Genomic DNA, 24,531 nt, shown 5'->3' with positions numbered 1-24,531 from the left:
GTTCTTCTGACGGGGTAGACAGGTCCACTCCATCGAGCGCGCCTTCAGGTGAGAACCCTTTCCACCTGATGCCATGTGAGCGGGTTCTGTGAAAAGAGCCGATGAGGTCGGCTTCGAGGACCGCTTTGATCTCGTCATGCTTCTTCTTGAGCTCGTCCGTCGGATCCTCGTACTTGACCGGAGTGCCTTCCGCCATCTCGGATGTAGATGGCGATGCGGTGGATGTCGAAGATTGTCCCACCGGGCGTGCCGAGAATGTGTTGCGGTCGAAACCCACCGGCGGGCAGCGACGGGCAACACCGTAGAGCCGGGAATCTCCCGGGACTGCGGCTGGCCCCGGTCCCTCCGAGCGACGGCCCGCAAAGCATTCGGCACGCACGTCCGATGCTGATGCAAGGGCGTGCCACCCGACCTATACCCGGTCGGGAAGGTGTTGGATGATGCCTCGATTAGTTTCCTGCATGGCATACACGTAAACATTAAATACGAGCCTCGATCGGCTCTCGAAGTTATCCCGTGAATCGGCTCAAGGAGCCGATCCACCCATGATGCGTACGAGGTGTACGATCGGATGGTGGTCCTGCTTGATCAAAACAAAGCTAAAACGACCTACTACGATTTAGGGTTTTCACCGCATAATTGGAACATCCTACTCGTGATTGAGCCTGGCGGCCACGCACGGTGATCGTAAACCAACCCTAGACAAGGCCTAAAAACCAACACGAAGTTGATCCTCGAAACATCCTGTCTAGGGCTAGCAAACTACACCCTACGCGCCTACCGGATCCTTCAACCCGTTTGTAAGGCCTAACTATGCAGATATTAAACTAATCCTTGAAGAACAAGGAGCAATCATAACGGATCGGATCTACTAAACAATGATCAAGCGGGGTGCCGCCCTTACACCCAAAATAGGTGTAAGGACGGCTAGATGCCTAAGGGTCGCACGACGATAGCATATGATACGATGAACAATGCTAACCCTAAAACATCTATGATAACTACGTTGCTCGCCGTCAAAAGGCTTCAGCACGAGCAACGCATGAGCGACGAATAAACGTGTGCTGCCTAGATCGCAAGATGCGATCTAGGCAGCATGGTGCTTACCCGGAAGAAACCCTCGAGACGGGGGAGTTGGCGATGCGCCTTTATAGTCCGTAGACTTTCTAACGTGGGAATAATCCCAACCGGGCACGAGCCCAAACTCTAACTAACCGACATGTATCCTACTATGTTACAGATACACGGGCAAACTAGCCCAAACTTGGTATATAAGGCCGATTCATGTATTTCTTCCATGTATATTCTTCAAGCCCATCTTCAATCGCGGCCCACCTCTGATCCGGTCAAATTCTGGTGATAACAGGCCGCCAGGATTATTATGATGATCGTCCCCGCCGATATGATGATGATCGTCGTCGCCAAGATGATGGTGGTCGGCGTCGCGACCGCCAGCGCCCCCCCTACGTCGACACCACCTGTCAGATATGCACCATCCATGGGCATCATGCCCATGACTGTCGGTGGCGCTATGGAGATGACCGCAGCAACAATGGAGACCGTGGCAACAAAGGTGCCAACTTTGCCTCTCATGACGTTAACACCAATTGGTACTATGACACGGCGCCACCTACCACATCACCGGGGAGCTGAACAAGCTCACCACACATGACACCTACAATGGCCAAAGACCGTGTTCGCACAGCTGAAGGCACATGTATTCACATTAGTCATATTGGTCAGTCAAATATTGGGCACCCCTCTTAATTCTTTTAATCTCAATGCCATATTACATGTTTCTAGTGCATGCAAAAATTTGTTATCTGTTCATCGACTCTTGACAACCACGTCTTTATTGAGATTCATCCTTTCTTCTTTTTTGATCAAGGACCAAGCAACACGACGAATTTTGTTTAGGGGCCCTTGCTATGGAGGTCTTTATCCCTTGATGACCACCGCATATGAGTCCTCCAAGCATGCCTTCATCACAATAAAGTCATCTTCCTCCACGTGGCCTCGTCGCCTAGGACATCCTTCTTTATTCGTCGTGTAGCAAGTTCTTAGAAGAAATAAAATAGCTTACACCCCCAGAAACTACCCCTTATGTGTGTAACTCTTGTCAGTTAGCTAAGAGCCACCAGTTGTCATACCCCATCTTCACTAGTAGATCTGTTGTTTCTTTGGAACAGGTTTTTCTGATGTATGGAGGCCTGCACCTCTTTCTGTTGGAAAATATGCATACTATATAAGCTTTATTGAAATAGATTTTTTTGGTGAACAAGTTGCAAACAACCGTCTTGATATCAAATTCATTTTCAACAAGGAGCAGATTGTTGATTGGTTCACAAAGACTCTTCCTGCAAAAGGTCTATGAGTTAAGCGTAATCTAAATCTCTACCGAGCTTTAGATTAAGAGGGGTGTTAGAGTATGCATTATTGTACGTGTATGGGTGAACGGAGTAGTACTCCCACCGTACATAGGTACCTCATTTGTATGGCCATGCAGGGGACTTTACCTGCCTATATAACACGTAACCGATGGCCCAACAGGGTATGCATTCTTCCACCAAAAACAAAACACCTCTGTAATTGAACAATTAAGATTCTAAAATTCGTATTAGTTGAGTAGAAACTAAATGGTTTGTATACATATGAGGCAGAAAAGACAATTTATTTAGGACTCAATGGTTTGAACAATTCAGAGTTCAGAGCTGCACAGGACTGACAAGCGGCCTCCCTGAGAAGAAGGCGTCGAGGTTGGCGGTGATGACCTCGAGCACGCCGCGCATGGACTCCGGCGTGACCACGGCCCGGTGGTCCGACAGCACGACGTTGTCCATGTCAAACAGCCCCGGCGGCACGGCCGGCTCGTTCGCGTACACGTCCAGCCCGGCGCCACCGAGGGCGCCGTCCCGCAGGCACCTCACCAGCTCCGGCTCGTCCACCAGTCCGCCGCGGCCGACGTTGATCAGGACGCCGTCCTTCCCCAGCGCCTCCATCACCTCCCGGTTCACCATGTGCTTCGTCTCGGCCGTCAGCGCGCAGGACAACACCAGCACGTCGGCTGCCGGCGGCGAGGTCGAGCAGTGCGGGGACGAACGTGTACGGTGATGAAGGCTTGGGAGACCTCGAGTGGTAGGAGACGGCGCAGCCGAAGGCGGCGAGGCGACGCGCGACGCGGGAGCCGATGTTGCCCAGCCCCACGATCCCCACCCGTTTTCCGCTCACCTGCCGTTAATTGCACAAGACTCCGATTAAATTTTACTCAAAGTTTTAAAAATAGCGCAGATTCACAAGACTCGTCGCTAAAAATGAGCACTGTTAACGTTAAATAGAATCTCTCGCTAATAGCTTGCTTAATTGAGCTAAAACGCTAAATAGAGCGAAAAAATGACACTATTTTTCCCGCTAAGACCAAATATTCTAACATTCATATTTGAAAGTTGGACCTACTTATGTTATATGCAATTATGTACTATTTTTATTAGTAAATCATCCTAATTATTGAGTACAAGTTTCGTATCATTGAATTTCTTTCCATATTTAAAGATGATACGAACGTCTGATGCCTATTTTTGTCAGGAGTTTGCTTGTTTTGTACAAAAACGCTAAATAACTTAGCTCCGCTGAAGTACAAAATATAGCCGCTAAGAAGCATTGCTCGCTATTTAAAGGGTGTGGTTAAGTCTCAGTCGATTGAGACTTAACTTATGTCTAGTTAGTGTGTTTCGATGTGGTCTAAATAAAGTACAAACAGCAGCAAACACGAATCTTGAAATAGAAACAAAATCCAACGATAAAGCACGTAACTGAGACATAAGCTACGTCTCAGCTAGCTGAAACTTAGCAATTTCTCTATTTAAAACTTTAATTTTACTACCTAGCATCTTTCGTGTTGTTTGAGATTTAATTTGCAAAAGGGCGATGCAAGATGAATCAAGAGATGATCAACCATGCGCTCTAATTTGTACAGTGGCAGCGATGATCGATGAACTAATTCTGGCCGCCGCGCGCGATCTATTGACCTTGGCAGCTCGTGAGCGAGCCATGTGAAAACAGAGACCAACAAGTACTAACCTTGGTGGCGAGAGGGTAGTCGCCGTCGGCCGCCCACCTGCCCCTCCGGACGTACGCGTCGGCGGCGGCCACCCGTCGGAGCATGGCCACGACGAGACCGACGGCGTAGTCGGCCGAGTCGACGGCGAACGCGGGGCCGGCGTTGGTCACGCTGAGCCCGCGGCTTCGGCAAGTATCGAGATCCACGTGATCAACTCCCACGGAGGTTCCCGCCACGAGCTCCAGCGCAGGGAGCCTCGCCAGGTGCTGGGCCGTGACCGGCGCGAGCCCCGGCACGAGCAGCACCCTCGCCTCTGCCGCAGCCGCCGCGTCGGCGTCCGCGGCGAGGACGAACCGGTAGCGGCCGGCGAGCGCGGCGGCGAACTCCGGGAAGAGCGGCTGCGCCAGGAACACCAACGGCTTCTCGTCGGCGGGCGACTGCGGCGTGGTCTCCATCGGGATCGCGGCAACAGCTTGGCAGGTAGAGGGGATGGAATCAGTAGCTGCTTTGGAGTGACAGCAGCACGTTTGGTGGTGACTACTGACTGCCCACCATTATCTATTCTAATTGAGAAATAACAAAACGAACCCATCGACAAGATGACTCTCCGATTTCATAGGGTCCTTTTTGTCGTGCAGCTGAAGAACATTGTTGATTCGTTCTCAAGAAACACATAGTCCGACAGTATCAATAGGGTAAGTACAGTACAGTGGCTGGCAATATGATCTTTATGGTACAGACAAAATGCCGGCGTTTCGTAAACTGAATCTTAGAGCATCTCCAGCTGTTTGAGACCCCGGTCGAAAATCCGGATATAACAAACGACGGATTGGATGTAAAAAAGGCGTGGGGGCAACATTTTTCCAGTCGCACCCCGGCATTCGGCCATCAGCGATGATAGTTTTAAAAAAATCGTCTTCCCGCTACACAAAAACATCGCCAAAGTCCGGCGATCGGATCAGCCACATTCCGGCGATCGAAACAGAAACTAGAGGATAACAGGCTCATCGGCGGTCCCGTCCTGAGCCTCGTCTGGCGCGGCATCGGCCAACAAAGCATCGGCGGCTGCCGGTGTCGCGGCGGCGGGAGTTGACGTCGAAGTGGAGGACGAAGCAGCCGACGGGGGCCGGAGGATTTCTTGGAGATGGGCGTCGTACCAAGCTATACCTGGCCATATGTCGGGCCAGGCCGGGCCTCGGGCCGGGCCGAGGAAAGCCCGATGCTCAGAAATCACGCCCAAGCCTGGCCCGGCCAGGCCAAATACCCATGATACCCATCGGGCCGTCGCGCCGCGGGCCGGCCATAGGGTAAGGGTCGGCCAATATTTGGCCCAGCCTAGACTTGCGTCAGGATTATCCCCGACGCACCAAAATTTTGTGCCCACTAGTGGTATCCTGGTACCTCCGGTGCTCCAATATTTGGATGCCCCGACGGTAAATAGCACTGGCGGACCTCCTTTTTAGCCCGCCGGCGGGTCTATAAGCCTTTTCCTCGTGGTGTATAATCATCTGTCGTGTATTTTTTAGGTTTTGTACTTTATATGTCCATAACAGAATATCGCAAGTTCGTCTAGAATTAGACATTCTTTTTATTAACATAAGGAGTATTAAATTAATGTTTTAAGTTTTGGGTAATTTTATTGAAAATTTAGCAAATAAGACATGAAATGGGTATAATATAAATTGGTGCCACAAAGATTGTCACACTTTTCCACGTGCTAACCTTGGTGGTGAGAGGGTAATCCCCGTCGGATGCCCACCTGCCGGCGCGGACATACGCCTCGGCGGCGGCCACCTGGCGAAGCACGGCGATGAGGAGCCCGACAGCGTAGTCGGCCGAGTCGACGGCGAACGCGGCACCAGCGTTGGTCACGCTGAGCCCACGGCGCCTGCATGCGGCAAGATCGACGTGGTCGACGCCCACGGAGATGCCCGCCACGAGCTCGAGCGCCGGGAGCCCGGCCAGGTGCTCGTCCGTGACAGGCTTTAACCCCACGAGGAGCACCTTCCCCTCGGCCGTGTCCGCCGCGTCCGCGTCAGCGGCCAGAGCGAACCGGAAGCGGCCGGCGAGCGCGGCGGCGAACTCCGGGAAGAGCGGCTGCGCCAGGAGCAGCAGCGGCCTCTCGTCGCTGGACGGTGGCGGTGGCGTCATGTGTTGTCCATTGAGATCTTGGCAATCAGTCGGTCGGTCCGTGGAGAAGCAATTTGTTTGGCTTGAAACGTTTAGAGGGACAGAGACAGTAAAGCCACCAGCAGACATGATCTGTGGTGGAGCACACACAGTGCTCTGTAACTAGAAAACGACATCAAGCTAGCGCGCTAGAAATTAATGTTAGTGATCCAAACATTTCAGCACGCAACAAGATCGCGATCTGAAGAACTTGGGCAGATACATATGAACTAGTTTTTCTTCCCCAAACCCATGGTAAAAAGACTCACGACTATTTCGACTCCAAGCTCAAATTTTGGCTGGCAACCTCCGCATGATCAGTCGAAGACGAGGACGGGTGTCAGCAGCGGCGCGCCAGCGAAGAAGGCCTCGAGGTTTCCGGCGACGAGGCGGTCGAGGTCGGCCATGGCCTCCGGGGTGTACGCGGCCTGGTGATGCGTCAGCACCACGTTGTCCATGCCCAGCAGCTCCGCCGGGACGTTGGGCTCGTCCTCGAACACCTCCAGCCCGGCGCCGGCGATCCTGCCCTCCGCCAGCGCCCTCACCAGCTCCGCCTCGTCCACGTTCGCCCCGCGCGCCACGTTCACCAGCACGCCGCCGCTCCCCAGCGCGTCCAGCACGGCCCTGTCCACCACGTGCCGGGTCTCGGCGGTCAGCGCGCACGCCACCACGAGCACGTCGGAGCTCGCGGCGAGGTCGAGGATCGTGGGGTGGTAGGTGTAGGAGATGTCGTGTTTCTGCCGCCGGGAGTGGTACGAGACGACGCATCCGAATGCTTCGAGCCGCCTCGCGATCCCCGATCCGATGCTGCCGAGGCCGATGATCCCGACGCGCTTCCCGCGGAGGCTGGATCCGCCGACGGGGGAGAGGAGGAGGGACTCGTGGCGGCGGCGTCGGAGAAAGCGGTCGCCGGCCGAGACGCCGCGGAGCACGTCGATGAGGAGGCCGACGGCGTAGTCGGCGACGTCGGCGGAGTATATCCCCGCGGCGTTGGCGACGGCGACGCCGCGGCGTGCGCACTCGGGGAGGTCGACGTGGTTGAGGCCCGCGCTTACGGACACGATGCAGCCCAGCGACGGGACGGTGTCAAGGAACGCCGCGTCGATGCGGACGACGCCGCTGCCTGGGACGACGGCCGCGCACGGGGGGTCATCGTCGGCGGCCGCGGCGACGAGGAAGGCATCCAGTGGGAGCGGCGAGGCGTGGGAGTCGAGGAGGCGGAAGCGGCCGGCGAGGTGAGCGAGAACGTCCGGCTTCAGGCGGTAGAGCACGAGCACGGACGGCATTTGCGGATGCGGCCGTGATGCGAAATTCGGATGCGGCGTCGCTATCTATCTGTAGACTACGACCGAATGGCTATCATTCTGTTTCCTAATATGACCCGTTTCACCAAACTAAAATACTTTGCTAAAACGGCTTCTTCTATCATAAAACGGAGACTGTAAAAAAAATTAACTACAGCGCAAACTACTTTGGAAGATGAAAGAAGCCTATCATTGCAATTACAATCGTGACATAGATGAAAACTGCACCAAATTGCCTTAGGCCACGCGGGCGACCCGCCCGGTTCCGCTCCGGCGGTCGGCGTCCCCAGCCCTCCCTGTAGTTAGCCCCCACCAGCCTCAGTTGCTGCTCCCGCGGAGCGGCAGCTCCACCTCGCCCGTTCCTGCGGTGCACGGCCAAAACCAGAGTCCCACTCAGCCAACGAGCATTGCTGCTCCGGCGGCACCCGTCCACTCCTCACTCTCGTCGCTGCTCCCTCCCCGGAGGCTCGCACCCGGAAAGCTCCCTCTCTTTGGGCGGCGGTGCGGCCCTTGTCTCCTTCGCAGATGCAGTTCCTTCGGGTCTGGTCGAGGTAAGGTTTTTTCAAGCCTACGTTTAGCCCACTTCTCCTCCTTCATCTCCTTCTCTCCCTCCTTGCCTCTCATCGCCGGCGAGATCTGGGTGACGCCGCCTTTCTCCTCGCCGTGCTTCTCCCTCCCTCCGTCGATAGTATGCTGTCTTTCTTCTTCTGTGATGCCTCGGATCGCCTCCACGCTGAACTTGCGTCCTCGGACGTGTTTCACGTGGTGGTTGCCTCCCCAGCAGTCGCCTCCTTCCTCCTCCGCGCCGGACACAAGCACGTACATACTCTCACAACAAATTCATATATACACAGAAATACAATTTGAGGAAAGTTATTTCGAACCCAACATATTTTTATGTTGTTACATTCATAAATTATATTTTTTTACAAATAATTACGTTTGAATTGACTCACAAAAAAAGTGACATAAAAAATGAACTCTGTGAGTCACGTCACGTATACAAAAAAAAGTATGCCATGTTTATTTGTTCTTATGTGCTACTCGACTTCTTAAGTAAGACAAAAAATTACATGACGTAAAAACTATTTACGTTTGCAAATATAGAATATGAACGTAGAATAACTATTGTGCATCCTGGAGGCAGGTGAGATTATGTATATAATTTTTTTAATATTCAATAAAAGTTTACAAAGTTTAACTTTGACGAAAATCAAAATTAGTACTATGCATCATCTTATTTTGGGAGAGATGGAGTAGCATAACAGGGGCCGCTCTGGCAGCCGTGGCCACAATATTTGGGGCCGAGGCCACAAAGCCCACCCTCGCCACAACAGTAGTTACTGTCGCAAACTCGACCGTGTGCCCAGTTTCCGCAGAATTCCCTCTCCGTGCAAGCCCCGCTCTGGCAGCCATAGCCGCAGTAACCATAGCCGATGCCGCACTTCCCGAGGCCGGTGCAGCACATGTTGTTGGCGCACAGCTCGCCCCCGGCTTGCCGGCCGCACCTGATGGGGTCGCGGCAGGGCCCGCTCTGGCAGCCGGCGGCGCAGTACTCGTCGCCGAAGCCGCAGTAGCCGGACTGGCTGCAGCAGTAGTTGTTTGTGCACGCCGCGCCGGCGGCCTGGCTGCCGCAGCGCTTGCTGGCGTGGCAGGCGCCGCTCTGGCATCCGTCGCCGCAGTGGTCGGCGCCCAGCCCGCAGTACCCGTCCTTGCTGCAGCAGAGGTTTTCGGAGCACTCCATGCCGCCGGCCTGCTCGCCGCACCGCTGGGCGTGTGCGGCAGCTGAGGCGAAGGTGAAGGCGATGGCCGCGCAGAGCACCAGCTTGTTCATCGTCTTAGCCTCTTTTGCTTGCCTGCCCCGAACTAGTATCTAGCTAGCTGGACAAAGTGTGGCCGAGGAGTCCCCTTTATATAGGGGCCGGCCGGGCACGGCAAGGCAGCTTTTTTTTTAAATTTAATTTAATCTCGTTCAGAAATGCACGGTGAATCCCGAATTGGGAGTATTGGATGAAAGGGGAGCCTATATAAAGGGGCTGTAGCGTATTACTCCACGCAACAACTCCCACCACGAACAAGGTGAAAAAGAAGGAGATCGAATTCAAGCAAAGATGATAAGGAGGCTTGCCGTGGTGCTTGCCTTGGCGGCGGTGGCCGAGGCCCAGCTGTGCGGCGACGGCATTGAGTGTCCGCACAACCTCTGCTGCGACAAGCACGGGCACTGCGGCATGGGTGAAGACTACTGCGCCATGGCTGAATGCACAAGCGGCGGCTGCTACAAGTTCGACCATGTATACAATCTCTGTGGCAGCCAGGTGGGCGGTGCGGTGTGCCCAAATAACTACTGCTGCGGCCAGAGGGGCGTCTGCGGATTGGGCAGAGAGCCCTGCGGCGCCGGCTGCCAGAGTGGCCCTTGCTACGCCAGTGTCAGGTGCGGCAGCCAGGCCGGCGGCAAGCTGTGCGCCAGCAACCTCTGCTGCAGCCAGCACGGGTACTGCGGCATGGGCGTTGAGTACTGCGGCCACGGCTGCCAGGGCGGCGCATGCCACCCCGCACCGGCACCGGCACTACCTGCAGCCCCAACACCACCTAGCAGCCAAGTTGCAGTAGCCAATACGGTTACTCCGGCACCCAGCCAGCACCGTGGCGAGGGGTGCATCCGACGGGTCCACGACACGCCGGTGCCCGGCTCCTGCCTCTGCTACCGCAAGTGCGCGCACACAGGAGGAGGAGACAGCAAGGCGGGGCTCACAGACGCGCAGTCCCAGACCTGCTTCGTGGACTGCGTCCTCAGCGACGGCGGCTGGGTCTTGTGCCCCGCCGCAGCCCCGGAGCCGGAGTTGGTCCCCAAGAAGACGGTGAGGATTCCTGTCACGAGGCCCGAGGAATTCATGGGCAAGAGCAGGAACGGACTGGACGAGCTGCTGTACGTCGCGCTGGAGTTCGAATCGGAATTCCCCGGCGAGGTGTCCGCCATGGTGTGGCTGAATACGCCGGAAGGCGAGGACCGAGAGCTCGACAGCACGCACGACGAACCCCGATTCCTGGGCTCGCTCGAAGTGTCGAAGCACAATCGCGCTCCTCCGTACAGTCTAGACGGCTTCTTCTACATTGCTGCGAACGTCGACGCCATCGGAGCCCACGACGACGAGGAGGTGGTGGTGTCGGTCGTGCTTACACCTGCGGATGACACGGCGAGGCGTCGTTGGTCCGAGGTGGTGGACGTGCTTGTCGTTAACGGTGCCATGATTAAAGCGCGTCCATTATAAATTATAATACTCCACTATACTTACTCTTGTAAGAAAATTTATGTAATTATATCAAGGAAATGGAGGAGGTGCGGGTCGGGCTTGGCCATTGGTCCGATTCGAGAAGATCTAAGGTTTACCCAGAGCACACGACCCTTCCTGATTGCTCATAGTGGGAGTAAGTTAAGTAGTAACATGGTTTCAAAAAAAAAAAAAAGTTAAGTAGTAACATCACACATTTTCATTTTAAGGTGTTTTGATGACATGGCATAGCAATAAATAAAGAAAACGAGGGAGGTGGTAACTAGCTATGTTACCATAACATCACACACCCTAAGATAAAATGAGTCTACAAACTAATAAATGAGACTTTGCATGATACCTTTTCGAAGTTACTTTCCACTATGAAGGTAGTAACATGGACTAGTAACTTATGCATGACACTACCTTATGTTACTCCCCACTATGAGCAGCCTGAGTCCTCTCTCTGGTGAGCTCCAAAACAGTGCATCCAAACATGTAGATGACGCCACACGGCACCACTATCCGGTATGGCAAGACAAACTTGAGGTTTCCCTCCGAGCTCGACGGGACCTCCACCATGATGATGGATGCCCTCAAACAAGGTTAGGGGTATCTGCGCATGTCGCTGCATCATCTGCAACGGTAGAACCGGGTAATGGATATCTCATTGTGGGAGTCCATCTACCGACGAGATCTTGGGGCACATGGTCGTCGAAGGCGCCCACCCATGCAGAAGGAAGGACCTTACATGAACTAGAGGTGATCTGAGCGTGCCTGCCCAGTATCCGCCGCAACCGCCTGCTGACCGGCTCCAGCTGTTGCACCGTCCACCACGAACGTATCTAGAGCTAAAACACGTCCAAGTACATCCATATCTGAACAAATTTGAGTCAATTAATTTGTATGGGAGTGAGTTTTAAATGCGGTTGGTGATTGTGGTATGTCACTCAACACAGTTTACGTTTATCATTGGATTCGTCCTGTCTATCCAATCTGATTTCTGATTCATTCTATTTGTCTGACCTACTTTCATGGTATGGTGCCCCTTCTTCCCTTTGTTTGAACTAATCATGGTACTCCTCCGATATATATTACTTGATGCTAAAATATGTATCTATAATTAAAATATGTCTAGATACATCTATATTAAGGTCAAGTAATATGAATCGGAGTGAGTATCAATAATCAATACCGGTACCAATAAGGTAATCAATACAAATTAACTAGAAAATATATCTTTTATTTCTCGAAAAAAAAATCTCACAACCACCTCAAGCTGGTGTTCCTCTCCCGCCGTCGCACCCAAGCAGGCCAGCAGTCACCCCGAAAAGGACGCTCGGTCCCAAATTAATGAAACAATAAAAAGTCTACACCAGATAAAAAAGAGAACACACCATTGCACGTCATTGTCGAAAAGGCAATATGCTTTGTACTTTTGGTTTCGCCGTTACGTATTTCATGATCGGTATGGATGAGTACGTGGCAATTCATGTACGTGAAACAAATACGTGTGCCGGAAAAGGGTAAGAAATGATGACCAAACACGCACCTCACTCAGGATACCGTGATGGTGCCATTTGGCTTGTCTTTGCGTGACTGGAGATCTAGTGGTCGTGTCTCACGACCTATATACCCTGTTATTCTTCGCAATTCTAGTTTTGCCATTATATCTTGTAGGGATATGGACGGTGCATACGAGTACTCCATCTATCCACAAATAAATGTACATGCGGATTTTTCAAAATAAATTATGAAGTGGAGTGGATACATTGAAAACATGCATGTCTTAGACTACTCATGGTGGGAGTAACATAGGTAGTAACACACACCTCAAGACATTTTGGTGACATAACATGTAAATAAATGAAGAAAGAGAGGGAGGTGGTAACTAGCTACTCCACCTAACACCGCATGCATGTGTAGACACTAGGTCAAAACCAGCCTTCATGGGTAGGCTGATGGGCGTCTCTGTGCTTGTGTTGACAAGGGCGGATAGATCGGCGAGGACACCCAACACTACGTGTGGGACTAGGGAAGCTGGACGCCCAATCCAAGCGGCTGTTGACGAAACGGTTGTGGTATTTATGGTGCCCAATGCCTGGGAAGAGGGGGTCAAACACTGTCAAACTCGCGTAGACGATTGTCCCAATCCGAGCGGCGTGGATCGTCTGTTTATGTACTGTACATTTTAACGTCCCAATCCACCACGTGAAATAAGTGGGGGTATTTAATTGAACATGTGTGTTTTAGCATCTCTGTGACATGTTTAGGAACTCCATAAGACGGCATATATATATGTAGGATTGATAGTAATAATATGCAAAATTGATTGATATGTGGGCTTCACCGGCCATAAAAGGAAGTTGCCCCAAGGCACATGCATGTTTAAAGGAATTTGTAAAAACATTGATTTTGGAATGTGGATACGTCATCTCTGTAGGCACCGCCATGTCTGCCGATATCAATTTTGCAGTACCACGCTGACATGCGTCAATTCCTTCCTTGTGGCGCGACATGACAACGCGGAGCCAATTATCGTCTAACTATTAAGGGTATGGTGGCTTGAATGCCTTTAATCCTTATAAGATACTAATCATACTAGTCCTCTCTCTGCGCTCTTCAGGGCACGGTGGTTAGGCATAATGTTGAAGTGGACGCATGAAGAACGTCAGGAACAAAATATTTGAAGCACAATTGATGAGTGGAGTTAGCCAAATCTTTAATGACATGGTGGAAGTGGATGTACACGTGTGTTAGCAAAATCATTTGATGATATAGTGGAAGTGGACTTAGACAAATAACATCGTTGACATAACTGTTTGAAGTTTTTGTGCCGTGGTTAAGCTGAACGTTGATGAAATTGTCGGCGGTTAGACATAATGTTGATAAAAAAACATCACGGACAAAAATGTCGAAAGCAGATGTTGTTGATGATAGAAGTTAGCCAAATCTTTTGATGACATGGTTGATGAATTGGAAGTAGATGAAGTTGTTGATGCACATGTAACTTAATTAGCTAATGTGATCGAGTTGGATCGTAATTTAGTCGGTCGCTATAGGTTTTTATGTTGCAGGGGCAGCGGCTAGTAGGTGAAGTTTGGCAGTTCCGAATGGTTACTTGTTTCAAATTCTCTAGAACAAGGATTTGAAAGGAAAAACGTTTTTCATTCCTATTTGTGGATATCTTACACTGTTGAACTGAATTTCCATGAAAACAAACCTAGGAATAGATCAGCGGTTGCCTGCATTATCCTTGTCATCGTAACTGAGGTCGTTGAAGTTTTATCTTTTACGTGTGGATGGCAACTCATCGAACGACCGTGGTGCCGGCGGTAAGTTGTCACACGACCTGCGTAGGGTGAGCCTAAGGCCCATTTTCTTGTCAACCATGGAGGTTCCTCTTCCTTGACCTTCCAACCATGGCGCTCAGGATATTAGTTATATGTAGTGTAACTTTGATCTTAACTGCATTTCCATGTTACTCCCAGTGTTCTAGCTATCCCGGTGTTCTGGCAATTCGTTCAGCACTATCCGGGTGTTCTAGCTTGTATGCATGTATGTAGCGCATAGGGGGGGCCTTGCATAGGGGGCATGATAACACCATTTTTTCATAAAACATGAACTAATTCTTCTCTTTTCTTCTCACAAAGCATTACCTTTAAATTAATTTGTTACATTTAAGGCGCTACCAATTATTTTGATTAAGAAATTCTTATGTGATAAAAATAAGTATTTCTATATTACTAGATAACATTTTATCCTTCTGAATTTGTGTGAAACGTTAAATAATAAATTATGTGTTCATTAAATGAGGAGCATGAGAATGTGAATATGATGTACATGAAAAAATAAGTATGTTTTCAACACCTCATTCTTTAACAAGGTGAAATTTTCTATATAGAAGAGAGATAAGTTAATCGTCTTTTTTAAACTTTATATTTTTTACCAAAACTGTTAGTATACTTACCATGTGTACATACTCAAACCTACTATAACCATTTCATTCCTCTAAATTTGCATGTATTGGTGGTCCAGACATTGTGTATCACAAACTATCTCTAGTATGTTTTCTTATCAAATAATCTCGACAAGCAATGCATGGACCATAAAATGCAAGAATTTATGTATGTGCTTGTGTGCAAGAAATTAACAACACCAACCACACATACAAATGGACGATTGCATGTCGTCATTTTATCCTAGATTTTTTTTGGAATATGCCAATATTCTGTTTTGTTCCTTATGTTTGGTAGGTTGTCCAGCTGTGAGTCGTGTATCATGAAAATGTATCTCTTATTCTCTAGATAGCTTGTATCTAGAATTTACATATATAAAAGACTACAATGCATTGCTATAACCTATAAGCATGATGATACATACGTGTGTGAATCATGGACTACTTAATCTCCTCTTGCAATTCCATTAGGACCTACATGCAAAGTAGATCAGACATGCTTCTTAATTAATTGAAGTAAATGTCCTCATAAAAAGAGATGGTTCATTGAGAAAATCTAACAGAATGGAAATTAACTTAATTTACCATTTGGTATAGAATTATCATGCCAAACTTGAATTACATATAATTTTCCTATATAGAACTCATTTTATATACTCCTGGGTGTACATACTCCCACATTCAATATACCCCTTATACGAGTGTATTATACCTCTTTATCATTCTCAATAAATATTACTGGTTATTCTAATATACCTTAATACTATTACCATGCAAAAGTACCATTGCATCCCTTAGTTTTTTTAATATACCACTTTCACTAGTGGAAAACGGGGCTACAGGCCCGGTTCGTTTGGCCCTTCAGTCCCGGTTTGCAAACCGGGACCAAAGGCCCTGCCACGTGGTGCGGCGAGGGCGCTCGAGGTGGAGGACCTTTGGTACGAACCGGGACTGGAGGTTATTTGTTAATTTTTTTAATCCATTTTGTTATGCCCAATTATTTTTCGCTCCTCCTTTTTTTTTCTATTTTTTTCAGAATTTCTAGTATTTCAGTTATTTAACTAGTTTAGTCTCTAGCTCCACTTAATCTCTAAGTACGCTTATAATCTCAAGTCAAATTACTTACCCGTGGTCCAACTTCCCGCTCGGTCACCCATCCTCCCACTACTCCAAAGACTAGCACGCTTAACTTCCAAGTTCCTTTCCCATCCCGTTCGAAGTGCTTCGCGCGCATGTTGTGATAATAGTATCATATCAATCCTATTAACATGTTGGTCGATGTCACACTTATTTATTGTTCGAATTCCAAATAATTATTTTAATAAACAAAACTAATGACGTAATAACATGTTGTGATAATTATATTATAATTTTATTTTTTATAAATATTAATTTTTAAATTTGTATTATAATTGTTCTTTAATATTAAATTTTTTAATAAATTTTTTGCCAAACTTTGAATATCTAAAAAATTGGTTAACTTTATGGTTAAGTAATAGTAATCTTTATGCATGATGAAATTATTAATTTAAAAAATAAAAAAAATAAAATCATGAAATTCTGGCAAAAACTAAAATCTTCCTACTTTCATATTTTTATTTGGAATTTTGAGAATCCAAAAATTGGCTAACCGGGTAAACCCACGATGTAACTTTTTCACACAATGATTTTGATATATTATACGTTTTTTTCCATGTCGTATGCAAAAGTTAATGCGATTTTACCATTTTTCTAACCTTTTTGCAAAAAAAGTGAAAATTCAAATTTGTTAATTTTTTCTAATAGTAGGTTGCATAACATACAAGAATCTGAAATCATTTTATTTTTTTGAATTTTCTACCATTTTATTTTCTATTTTACAGTGTTAAAAAAGGCGATCCACATGGGGGGTGGGGGTGGGGGTGGTGGTGGTGGTGGAGGTGCGTGGGGAGCCAAGAAAACCCAAAATCCCTTTAGTCCCGGTTGGTAATACGAACCGGGACTAAAGGGTAGACCTTTAGTCCCGGTTCGTATTTAGTCCCGGTTGGTAATACGAACCGGGACTAAAGGCTTTTGCCACCGAGACCCCCCTTTAGTCCCGGTTGGTATTACGAATCGGGACTAAAGATCCCAAACGGACCGGGACCAAAGGGTTTCCACGATGAACCGGGACCAGTACCCCTCATTGGACCCGGTTTGGTTCAAAACCGGGACTGTTGCTCCCAGGAGCTTGGGACGAAAGGCCTGTTCTCCACTAGTGTTTTACGTACAAAAAATACAGTATATATGCAAATGGTACAAAGTATGTAGTCGGAATTTTTTTCCCGTAAAACTCATTTTGGGGTATCTAGTATTTAATAATGAAGTATATTAGAACTCATAAAGTGGTACAATTTATTCATCTTCGTGGTATATTTAGACGCGGGAGTACGTACACCCAGAAGTGCAGAGTCATTATATATACATACATATACGCCACATAGGCTTTCACAGCCAATGCAGGCTCTCACGATCCTAAGCTGGCCAAGAAGGCGAACTAAAGTATCATGACAATCGTTGTGCCATCTCCACATGCCCACTTCTATCTATCCATGTGAACCGCACCGCCATGTCTCAATGCCTTCCACTGCGACTACATGATTTTCGTATCAAATAATGGATTGTATTTGTAAAAATCAGCCATGTTCGGACCAACGTTCGCATGATAGGAGAGATAGATCGATGGAGGTGAGCCAGACCTCCGATGAGATAATAGGAACTTGGTGTGGAGGGCTTGTCTGTGCATCTTCCATCCCTGGTTTGTGTGGTGTGTCCATGATCTATGTGGGAAGTATCTCAATAAGAACAACAAGATGGGTGAGAAGATGGACAAAGGCTTTTCCTGCGCAAAGATGTTTTTATAATTATATCGATCAATTTTTGTAATTTTAACATAGAAAAAAGGTCCAAAACTAATTATAAAAAACGGCTATACTCTCCGTACCCACAAGTAAGCACATGTCACTTTGTTAACTTTTCCTTTGAATTTCTTCTTTGCCACAAAGAGAGATTATGCATGTGTCAACTGTCAACAACGAACACAAATTAAAAATGCTCTTTTGGAAAAAAAAAAGAAAGAGACATATAAATGAAGTATTTTTGATAGAAATGTACGGTCGATATAAATGCACGCATATGCGTGTGGGGAAGAAATTAACAATGTGCCACATAGACAATTTCGGACAGCTACCATTTTGTCACATGCTTATTAGTGATAGCATTTTTTTGTCCATTTCCACACATGTCTCACATCCGTGGTCAAGCCCAGTCCAGGTGTAGGTTTTTTTTTTTTTTCGATAAAGGGTGCTTCCATTACTTATGATAAGCATTACACCCGGCCTCTGCATAACAAGATGCACACAGCCGCACACACTCGAGAGTATCAGCGTACACAGTCCAGGTGTAGGTATCATCACAATATATCTTTTGTTTGATAGCTTGTAAGCATGGGTATACAATTACCCCATTTCATGCATGTCTAGGTGCATGACGACAATAGAGGGCGTGGATCACATCCAGCTTCCTATATTTTAAACGAGCATAATATTGGGGCAGACTTTCAAACGAATGGTTGTTTTGCGTGTCTAGGCGCAATTATAAAAATGGTTGTTTTGAAGTGCAGCGGGAAGCTCTCAACGGAAGGGATCAGAGAGATCTGCGGCGGCCGGTCAAGCTGTGGCTGGATCGCGTTAATCATACATTGGGGCAGAGTTTTAAACGAGCATAATATTTTTGCAATTATAAAAATGGTTGTTTTGAATAACAAGGATGAATCTGCAAATAAAGTGCTACAGACAAATTGTACATCTAGATAAATGAGAGATAGCTCGGGTCGTGCATCACACCTTCCTTTGTTCTCTAGTAGACCGCTTGATATCAAAAGACATGAACTATTTGGTGAAAATAAATAAATGAAAAGGGGCAAAACAAGCACGACAATAATTGCAGGCCATCCACGTCCACTGAACACCAGAACAACCTCGATATGGTCATGCTGTCCTCCTCGTCTTGTTTTGCTCTTGTCATGCTTCAAGTGGTCACCGTGACAAAGGTGCTGCCATTGTCTCTCTTTCATGTGGCCTTGTGAAGGTCACCATTCAGGGGGTGCTGGAAGATCATCTTCTGATAACGAAGAGATTTTATCCTGCATGATTTGTATTTTGTCAGTTGTCTAAAATCTTTACCGGTCAGGACAGTAGCAATAAGTAGTGCATCAATCTTAATTGCATTTCTGTTTTACGACATCCGATAGAGATTATAGGACCCCTAAAAATGTGAGCATAACTCTTATTGTGTGAATTGAACATATTAAATTCAAATTATATGTTGCATAATTTTATGATTGAATTCGTATTTAAAAGATGTTTCCAACGGTACAAAAATTAGGACAGATAAATTATAGTTCTTGTTAGTTAACTTTATGGCTAAAGTATGGTTCAAATTTTGGGGGTGTTATATTAGCACCGTGTCAGTGGTGTCGAGGGAGGAGCTAGCACCCTCACCATAAATGACATACATAGATGGACATGCACCTGACACGTGACACCACGATGCATCTAGCAGTTGGCATGAAGCTTATGTTAAAGGTTGTCTAAGAGCAGGTGCAAAAAAGAAAACGGCATGTCTTTTTATCGAATTTTCTAGCCTTAAAAAGGTTGTTTGGAAAGCAGTTAGTGAGCGGATAATTTAGGGTGAGCATTCTAGATAAGAAAACTCTAGGATCGAAATGAATATCAAGACGTGGCGGTGCGCGGTGGTGCCGCCTTCCTCGTGTGTACTTGCCATCGACGACACTGCCTTGCTCCCTCCTCATGCACGTCTGCCATCGACGGTTTCACACATCGCCGGGAAGCACCTCCTCATGTGGGGAGTACGGACGGTGCCGACAATACCCTGTCACGATTCCACCATGCGCGTAGGAATCATCACACATCCTCATGCATGGCTGCCATCGACGGATTTCAGGCCTCGGCATGGACCATCTCCTCACGAGTGTAGTCTGGATGGTGCCGACAGTTCCCCCATCATGATTTTACCAAGACAGGTGTCGGATTGGAATTCTTAGTCTAATAGGTGTTTTTATATTTCCGCGTGAAAATGGGAAGCCACTGGTTTTGAACTGGTGAAATGTCATCCATCCCAACGAACTTTGTCTGATTTCTCCTTGGTTTTCTTCATGTGGGGAACTTACACTGCTATTGGCTGCAAATCGTGGCTTCCAAGCAGGGCCTTAATTAGAGCATCTACACTAACCCCCCGCCCCCTGAAAAATGCCTTTGGGGGCGACGGACCAAATATCCTGCCAGTCGCCCCTCCCAAAAGCCTAATTTCGGCTGAGAGGGGTTGTTTTCCCGTACGACGATGTAGGCTGCACCCAACCCATGGGGATGCTAACGGGGGGAGCCAGATGAAGATGAAAAGCTAGCGGGCTCGCCCTGTCAGCGACAATAGTGAAATATTCCGTCCGCCTAGACCAACGCCCAGTGGTCGGCGGACGTCGCTCGCTGGGTGGTGGTCTCCGGTGACCGGTGGGCAAGGGCGGCTCGGTCAAAGGAGAACTAGGCCAAGACGACCTTTGACGTGGTCTTATGGGGGAATTCATCGTCGCCTCATGTAAGCCTTTGGGGGAGCAAGAGTGGCGTCTCATCGCAGGCAACCAACTCGCCGTCCACCCCGGGATCTCACTATGGCCACGGCCATGGGACACCAGTGAAGAGGTTCTCCTCGACGCCACAGTACCCGGGTTGTGATCCCCACATCAGCTTCAACTCAACTCCTTTGTGATGGAGCGAACGCCGCCAGCAACGAGCGCCGTGACTAATGTCACGTACGACGGCTTGCCGGCCATGCATGGCGGCCCCTCTCCCTTTAGGCGGTACAGGCGCTCGAGGGCTGGATGGTCCCAGCTGTTCAACGGTGCCAACAAAGGAAGCCCACAACATGTTCTGTGGAATGCTAAAAAGAAAGCAGGAACCAGCAGTCGAGGCCCAAGTGGAGGTCAAGGGTGGACGAGTGCCTTGCCAAATCATGGAAGGGGTTAAGTATAGGCCCTCTCACCGGTGCAGTCATATGAGACTTGCGAGGTTGATTAGATTGCACTCACACTTGACAATAGCGAAAGGCAGTCCACGAGGAGGTGTTCCAAAGCCCGATGGCAACAATGGCATTCATTAATCGCTTCCTGTGCGATGTGGAGGCATGCAAACCTGGTGCTCGGAAGACTCATGGACATTGTCCACGTTCAGAGCGGACGATGAGGTGGATCGCGCCCTCACAGGGCCGAGTGAAGGTGAACGTTGACGCGGCTGTAGCCAAGACGTCGACGAAGGGGGCGGTCGGCGCTGTGTGCAGGTCCTTCGAAGGGTTGTACCTAGGCGCATCAGCGACAGTATATGAGGGATTCACCAGTCCAGGCATCCTGGAAGCTCTGGCTTGCCGAGAAAGTTTGGACGTGGCGGATGACCTAGGAGTGGATGCAATCCAAGTGGCCTCCGATTGCTTGGACGTCGTAAAGGGTCTCCAGGGGGTCAATCTTGGAGAGTATGGCAGCATCCTCATGGAGATTCAAGCGCGAGCTTCTTCAAGAGGAGATACTACCTTCGGCCACAAACGGAGGGAACATAATGTCGAGGCTCACAATCTGGCTTGGTTTGCTTCGTCCTTGCCAGAGGGCCAGTATGTGTGGTTTTTAGAACCTCCTATTGATATCCCGATCAATGTAACTCGTGATGTATAGTTAATAGGAGAGACCGTCAAAAAAAAAAAAACTTGACCATAGTGAAACTCGGGATTAAATTCATTTTAGGCAGCCCCGTCATATAACTAAAATTTACATGATAAAGATGTGAATGCGAAACATTTATCTCAATATTTGTGCATATATGATTAACAACTTTAGTACAAACGTATGACAAAGATAACCGGAACAACCCTCCACACTCATAGCGTTTACCAACAGACAATACACAGAAAAGGCTTATAGGCATCGAGCTACTTCTTCCTCCACGTGGCCTCGTCGCCTAGGACATCCTTCTTTATTCGTTGTGTAGCAAGTTCTTAGAAGAAATAAAATAGCTTACACCCCCAGAAACTACCCCTTATGTGTGTAACTCTTGTCAGTTAGCTAAGAGCCACTAGTTGTCATACCCCATCTTCACTAGTAGATCTGTATGTTTCTTTGGAACAAGTTTTTTCTGATGTATGGAGGCCTGCACCTCTTTCTGTTCGAAAATATGCATACTATATAAGCTTTATTGAAATAGATTTTTTTTTTGGTGAACAAGTTGCAAACAACCGTCTTGATATCAAATTCATTTTCAACAAGGAGCAGATTGTTGATTGGTTCACAAAGGCTCTTCCTGCAAAAGGTCTATGAGTTAAGCGTAATCTAAATCTCTACCGAGCTTTAGATTAAGAGGGGTGTTAGAGTATGCATTATTGTACGTGCATGGGTGAACGGAGTAGTACTCCCACCGTACATAGATACCTCATTTGTATGGCCATGCAGGGGACTTTACCTGCCTATATAACACGTAACCGATGGCCCGACAGGGTATGTATTCTTCCACCAAAAACAAAACACCTATGTGATCGAACAATTAAGATTCTAAAATTTGTATTAGTTGAGTAGAAACTAAAAGGTTTGTATAAATATGAGGCAGACAAGACAATTTATTTAGTTCTCAATGGTTTGAACAATTCAGAGTTCAGAGCTGCACAGGACTGACGAGCGGCCTCCCTGAGAAAAAGGCGTCGAGGTTGGCGGTGATGACCTCGAGCACGCCACGCATGGACTCCGGCGTGACCACGGCCCGGTGATCCGAGAGCACGACGTTGTCCATGTCGAACAGCTCCGGCGGCACGGCTGGCTCGTTCGCGTACACGTCCAGCCCGGCGCCACCGAGGGCGCCGTCCCGCAGGCACCTCACCAGCTCCGGCTCGTCCACCAGGCCGCCGCGGCCGACGTTGATCAGGACGCCATCCTTCCCCAGCGCCTCCATCACCTCCCGGTTCACCATGTGCTTCGTCTCGGCCGTCAGCGCGCAGGACAACACCAGCACGTCGCTGCCGGCGGCGAGGTCGAGCAGCGCGGGGACGAACGTGTACGGTGATGAAGGCTTGGGAGACCTCGAGTGGTAGGAGACGGCGCAGCCGAAGGCGGCGAGGCGACGCGCGACGCGGGAGCCGATGTTGCCCAGCCCCACGATCCCCACCCGTTTGCCGCTCACCTGCCGTTAATTGCACAAGACTCCGATTAAATTTTACTCAAAGTTTTAAAAATAGCGCAGATTCACAAGACTGTCGCTAAAAATGAGCACTGTTAACGTTAAATAGAATCTCTCGCTAATAGCTTGCTTAATTGAGCTAAAACGCTAAATAGAGCGAAAAAATGACACTATTTTTCCCGCTAAGACCAAATATTCTAACATTCATATTTGAAAGTTGGACCTACTTATGTTATATGCAATTATGTACTATTTTTATTAGTAAATCATCCTAATTATTGAGTACAAGTTTGGTATCATTGAATTTCTTTCCATATTTAAAGATGATACGAACGTCTGATGCCTATTTTTGTCAGTAGTTTGCTTGTTTTGTACAAAAACGCTAAATAACTTAGCTCCGCTGAAGTACAAAATATAGCCGCTAAGAAGCATTGCTCGCTATTTAAAGGGTGTGGTTAAGTCTAAGTCGATTGAGACTTAACTTATGTCTCAGTTAGTGTGTTTCGATGTGGTCTAAATAAAGTACAAATAGCAGCAAACACGAATCTTGAAATAGAAACAAAATCCAACGATAAAGCACGTAACTGAGACATAAGCTAGCTGAAACTTAGCAATTTCTCTATTTAAAACTTTAATTTTACTACCTAGCATCTTTCGTGTTGTTTGAGATTTAATTTGCAAAAGGGCGATGCAAGATGAATCAAGAGATGATCAACCATGCGCTCTAATTTGTACAGTGGCAGCGATGATCGATGAACTAATTCTGGCCGCCGCGCGCGATCTATTGACCTTGGCAGCTCGTGAGCGAGCCATGTGAAAACAGAGACCAACAAGTACTAACCTTGGTGGCGAGAGGGTAGTCGCCGTCGGCCGCCCACCTGCCTCTCCGGACGTACGCGTCGGCGGCGGCCACCCGTCGGAGCACGGCCACGACGAGGCCGACGGCGTAGTCGGCCGAGTCGACGGCGAACGCTGGCCCAGCGTTGGTCACGCTGAGCCCGCGGCTCCGGCACGTACCGAGATCCACATGATCAACTCCCACGGAGGTTCCCGCCACGAGCTCCAGCGCAGGGAGCCTTGCCAGGTGTTCGGCAGTGACCGGCGCGAGCCCCGGCACGAGCAGCACCCTCGCCTCTGCAGAAGTCGCCGCGTCGGCGTCCGCGGCGAGGACGAACCGGTAGCGGCCGGCGAGCGCGGCGGCGAACTCCGGGAAGAGCGGCTGCGCCAGGAACACCAGCGGCTTCTCGTCGGCGGGCGACTGCGGCGTGGTCTCCATCGGGATCGCGGCAACAGCTTGGCAGGTAGAGGGGATGGAATTGGAATCAGTAGCTGCTTTGGAGTGACACCAGCACGTTTGGTGGTGACTACTGACTGCCGACCATTATCTATTCTATTGAGAAATAACAAAACGAACCCATCGACAAGATCACTCTCCGATTTCATAGTATTCTTTTTGTCGTGCAGCTGAAGAACATTGTTGATTCGTTCTCAAGAAACACATAGTCCGACAGTATCAATAGGGTAAGTACAG

The 24,531-nt window shown here is 48.6% G+C and overlaps 3 protein-coding genes and 1 pseudogene across 3 annotated transcripts; all 4 read right to left on the bottom strand.

The window, feature by feature from the left end:
- Window positions 1–2,597: 2,597 nt before the first annotated feature.
- Window positions 2,598–4,611, bottom strand: LOC124674705 (annotated as a pseudogene).
- Window positions 4,612–6,462: 1,851 nt separating this feature from the next.
- LOC124673063 (glyoxylate/hydroxypyruvate reductase HPR3-like) lies at window positions 6,463–7,512 on the bottom strand. The gene has a single exon (XM_047209196.1). The coding sequence runs from the start codon at window positions 7,510–7,512 to the stop codon at window positions 6,544–6,546; it is 969 nt and encodes a 322-aa protein (XP_047065152.1). The 3' UTR covers window positions 6,463–6,543.
- A 1,255-nt stretch (window positions 7,513–8,767) lies between these two features.
- On the bottom strand, window positions 8,768–9,364 carry LOC124673062 (agglutinin isolectin 1-like). The gene has a single exon (XM_047209195.1). It carries the CDS (start codon window positions 9,362–9,364, stop codon window positions 8,768–8,770), a length of 597 nt encoding a protein of 198 aa, XP_047065151.1.
- Window positions 9,365–22,407: 13,043 nt separating this feature from the next.
- On the bottom strand, window positions 22,408–24,360 carry LOC124678688 (glyoxylate/hydroxypyruvate reductase HPR3-like). The gene is made up of 2 exons (XM_047214559.1): window positions 23,842–24,360; window positions 22,408–23,003 (listed from the first exon to the last, which is right to left on the bottom strand). Exons 1-2 carry the CDS (start codon window positions 24,274–24,276, stop codon window positions 22,482–22,484), a joined length of 957 nt encoding a protein of 318 aa, XP_047070515.1. The 5' UTR covers window positions 24,277–24,360; the 3' UTR covers window positions 22,408–22,481.
- Window positions 24,361–24,531: the final 171 nt, after the last annotated feature.

Source organism: Lolium rigidum, chromosome 7, assembly GCF_022539505.1.
Source record: "Lolium rigidum isolate FL_2022 chromosome 7, APGP_CSIRO_Lrig_0.1, whole genome shotgun sequence".
Classification (NCBI taxonomy): Eukaryota; Viridiplantae; Streptophyta; class Magnoliopsida; order Poales; family Poaceae; genus Lolium; species Lolium rigidum.
The sequence above is the reverse complement of the archived record's forward strand: the minus strand, read 5'-3'. Positions and strand labels throughout refer to the sequence as shown.

What these genes read in the sequence shown, in the direction of transcription:
- LOC124673063 (XM_047209196.1), bottom strand. Translation starts at nt 7,512, where the DNA reads ATGCCGTCCGTGCTCGTGCTCTACCGCCTGAAGCCGGACGTTCTCGCT.
- LOC124673062 (XM_047209195.1), bottom strand. Translation starts at nt 9,364, where the DNA reads ATGAACAAGCTGGTGCTCTGCGCGGCCATCGCCTTCACCTTCGCCTCA.
- LOC124678688 (XM_047214559.1), bottom strand. Translation starts at nt 24,276, where the DNA reads ATGGAGACCACGCCGCAGTCGCCCGCCGACGAGAAGCCGCTGGTGTTC. An exon ending in ACTACCCTCTCGCCACCAAG is followed by an intron (nt 23,004 to 23,841) that starts GTTAGTACTTGT and finishes AATTAACGGCAG; the next exon opens with GTGAGCGGCAAACGGGTGGG.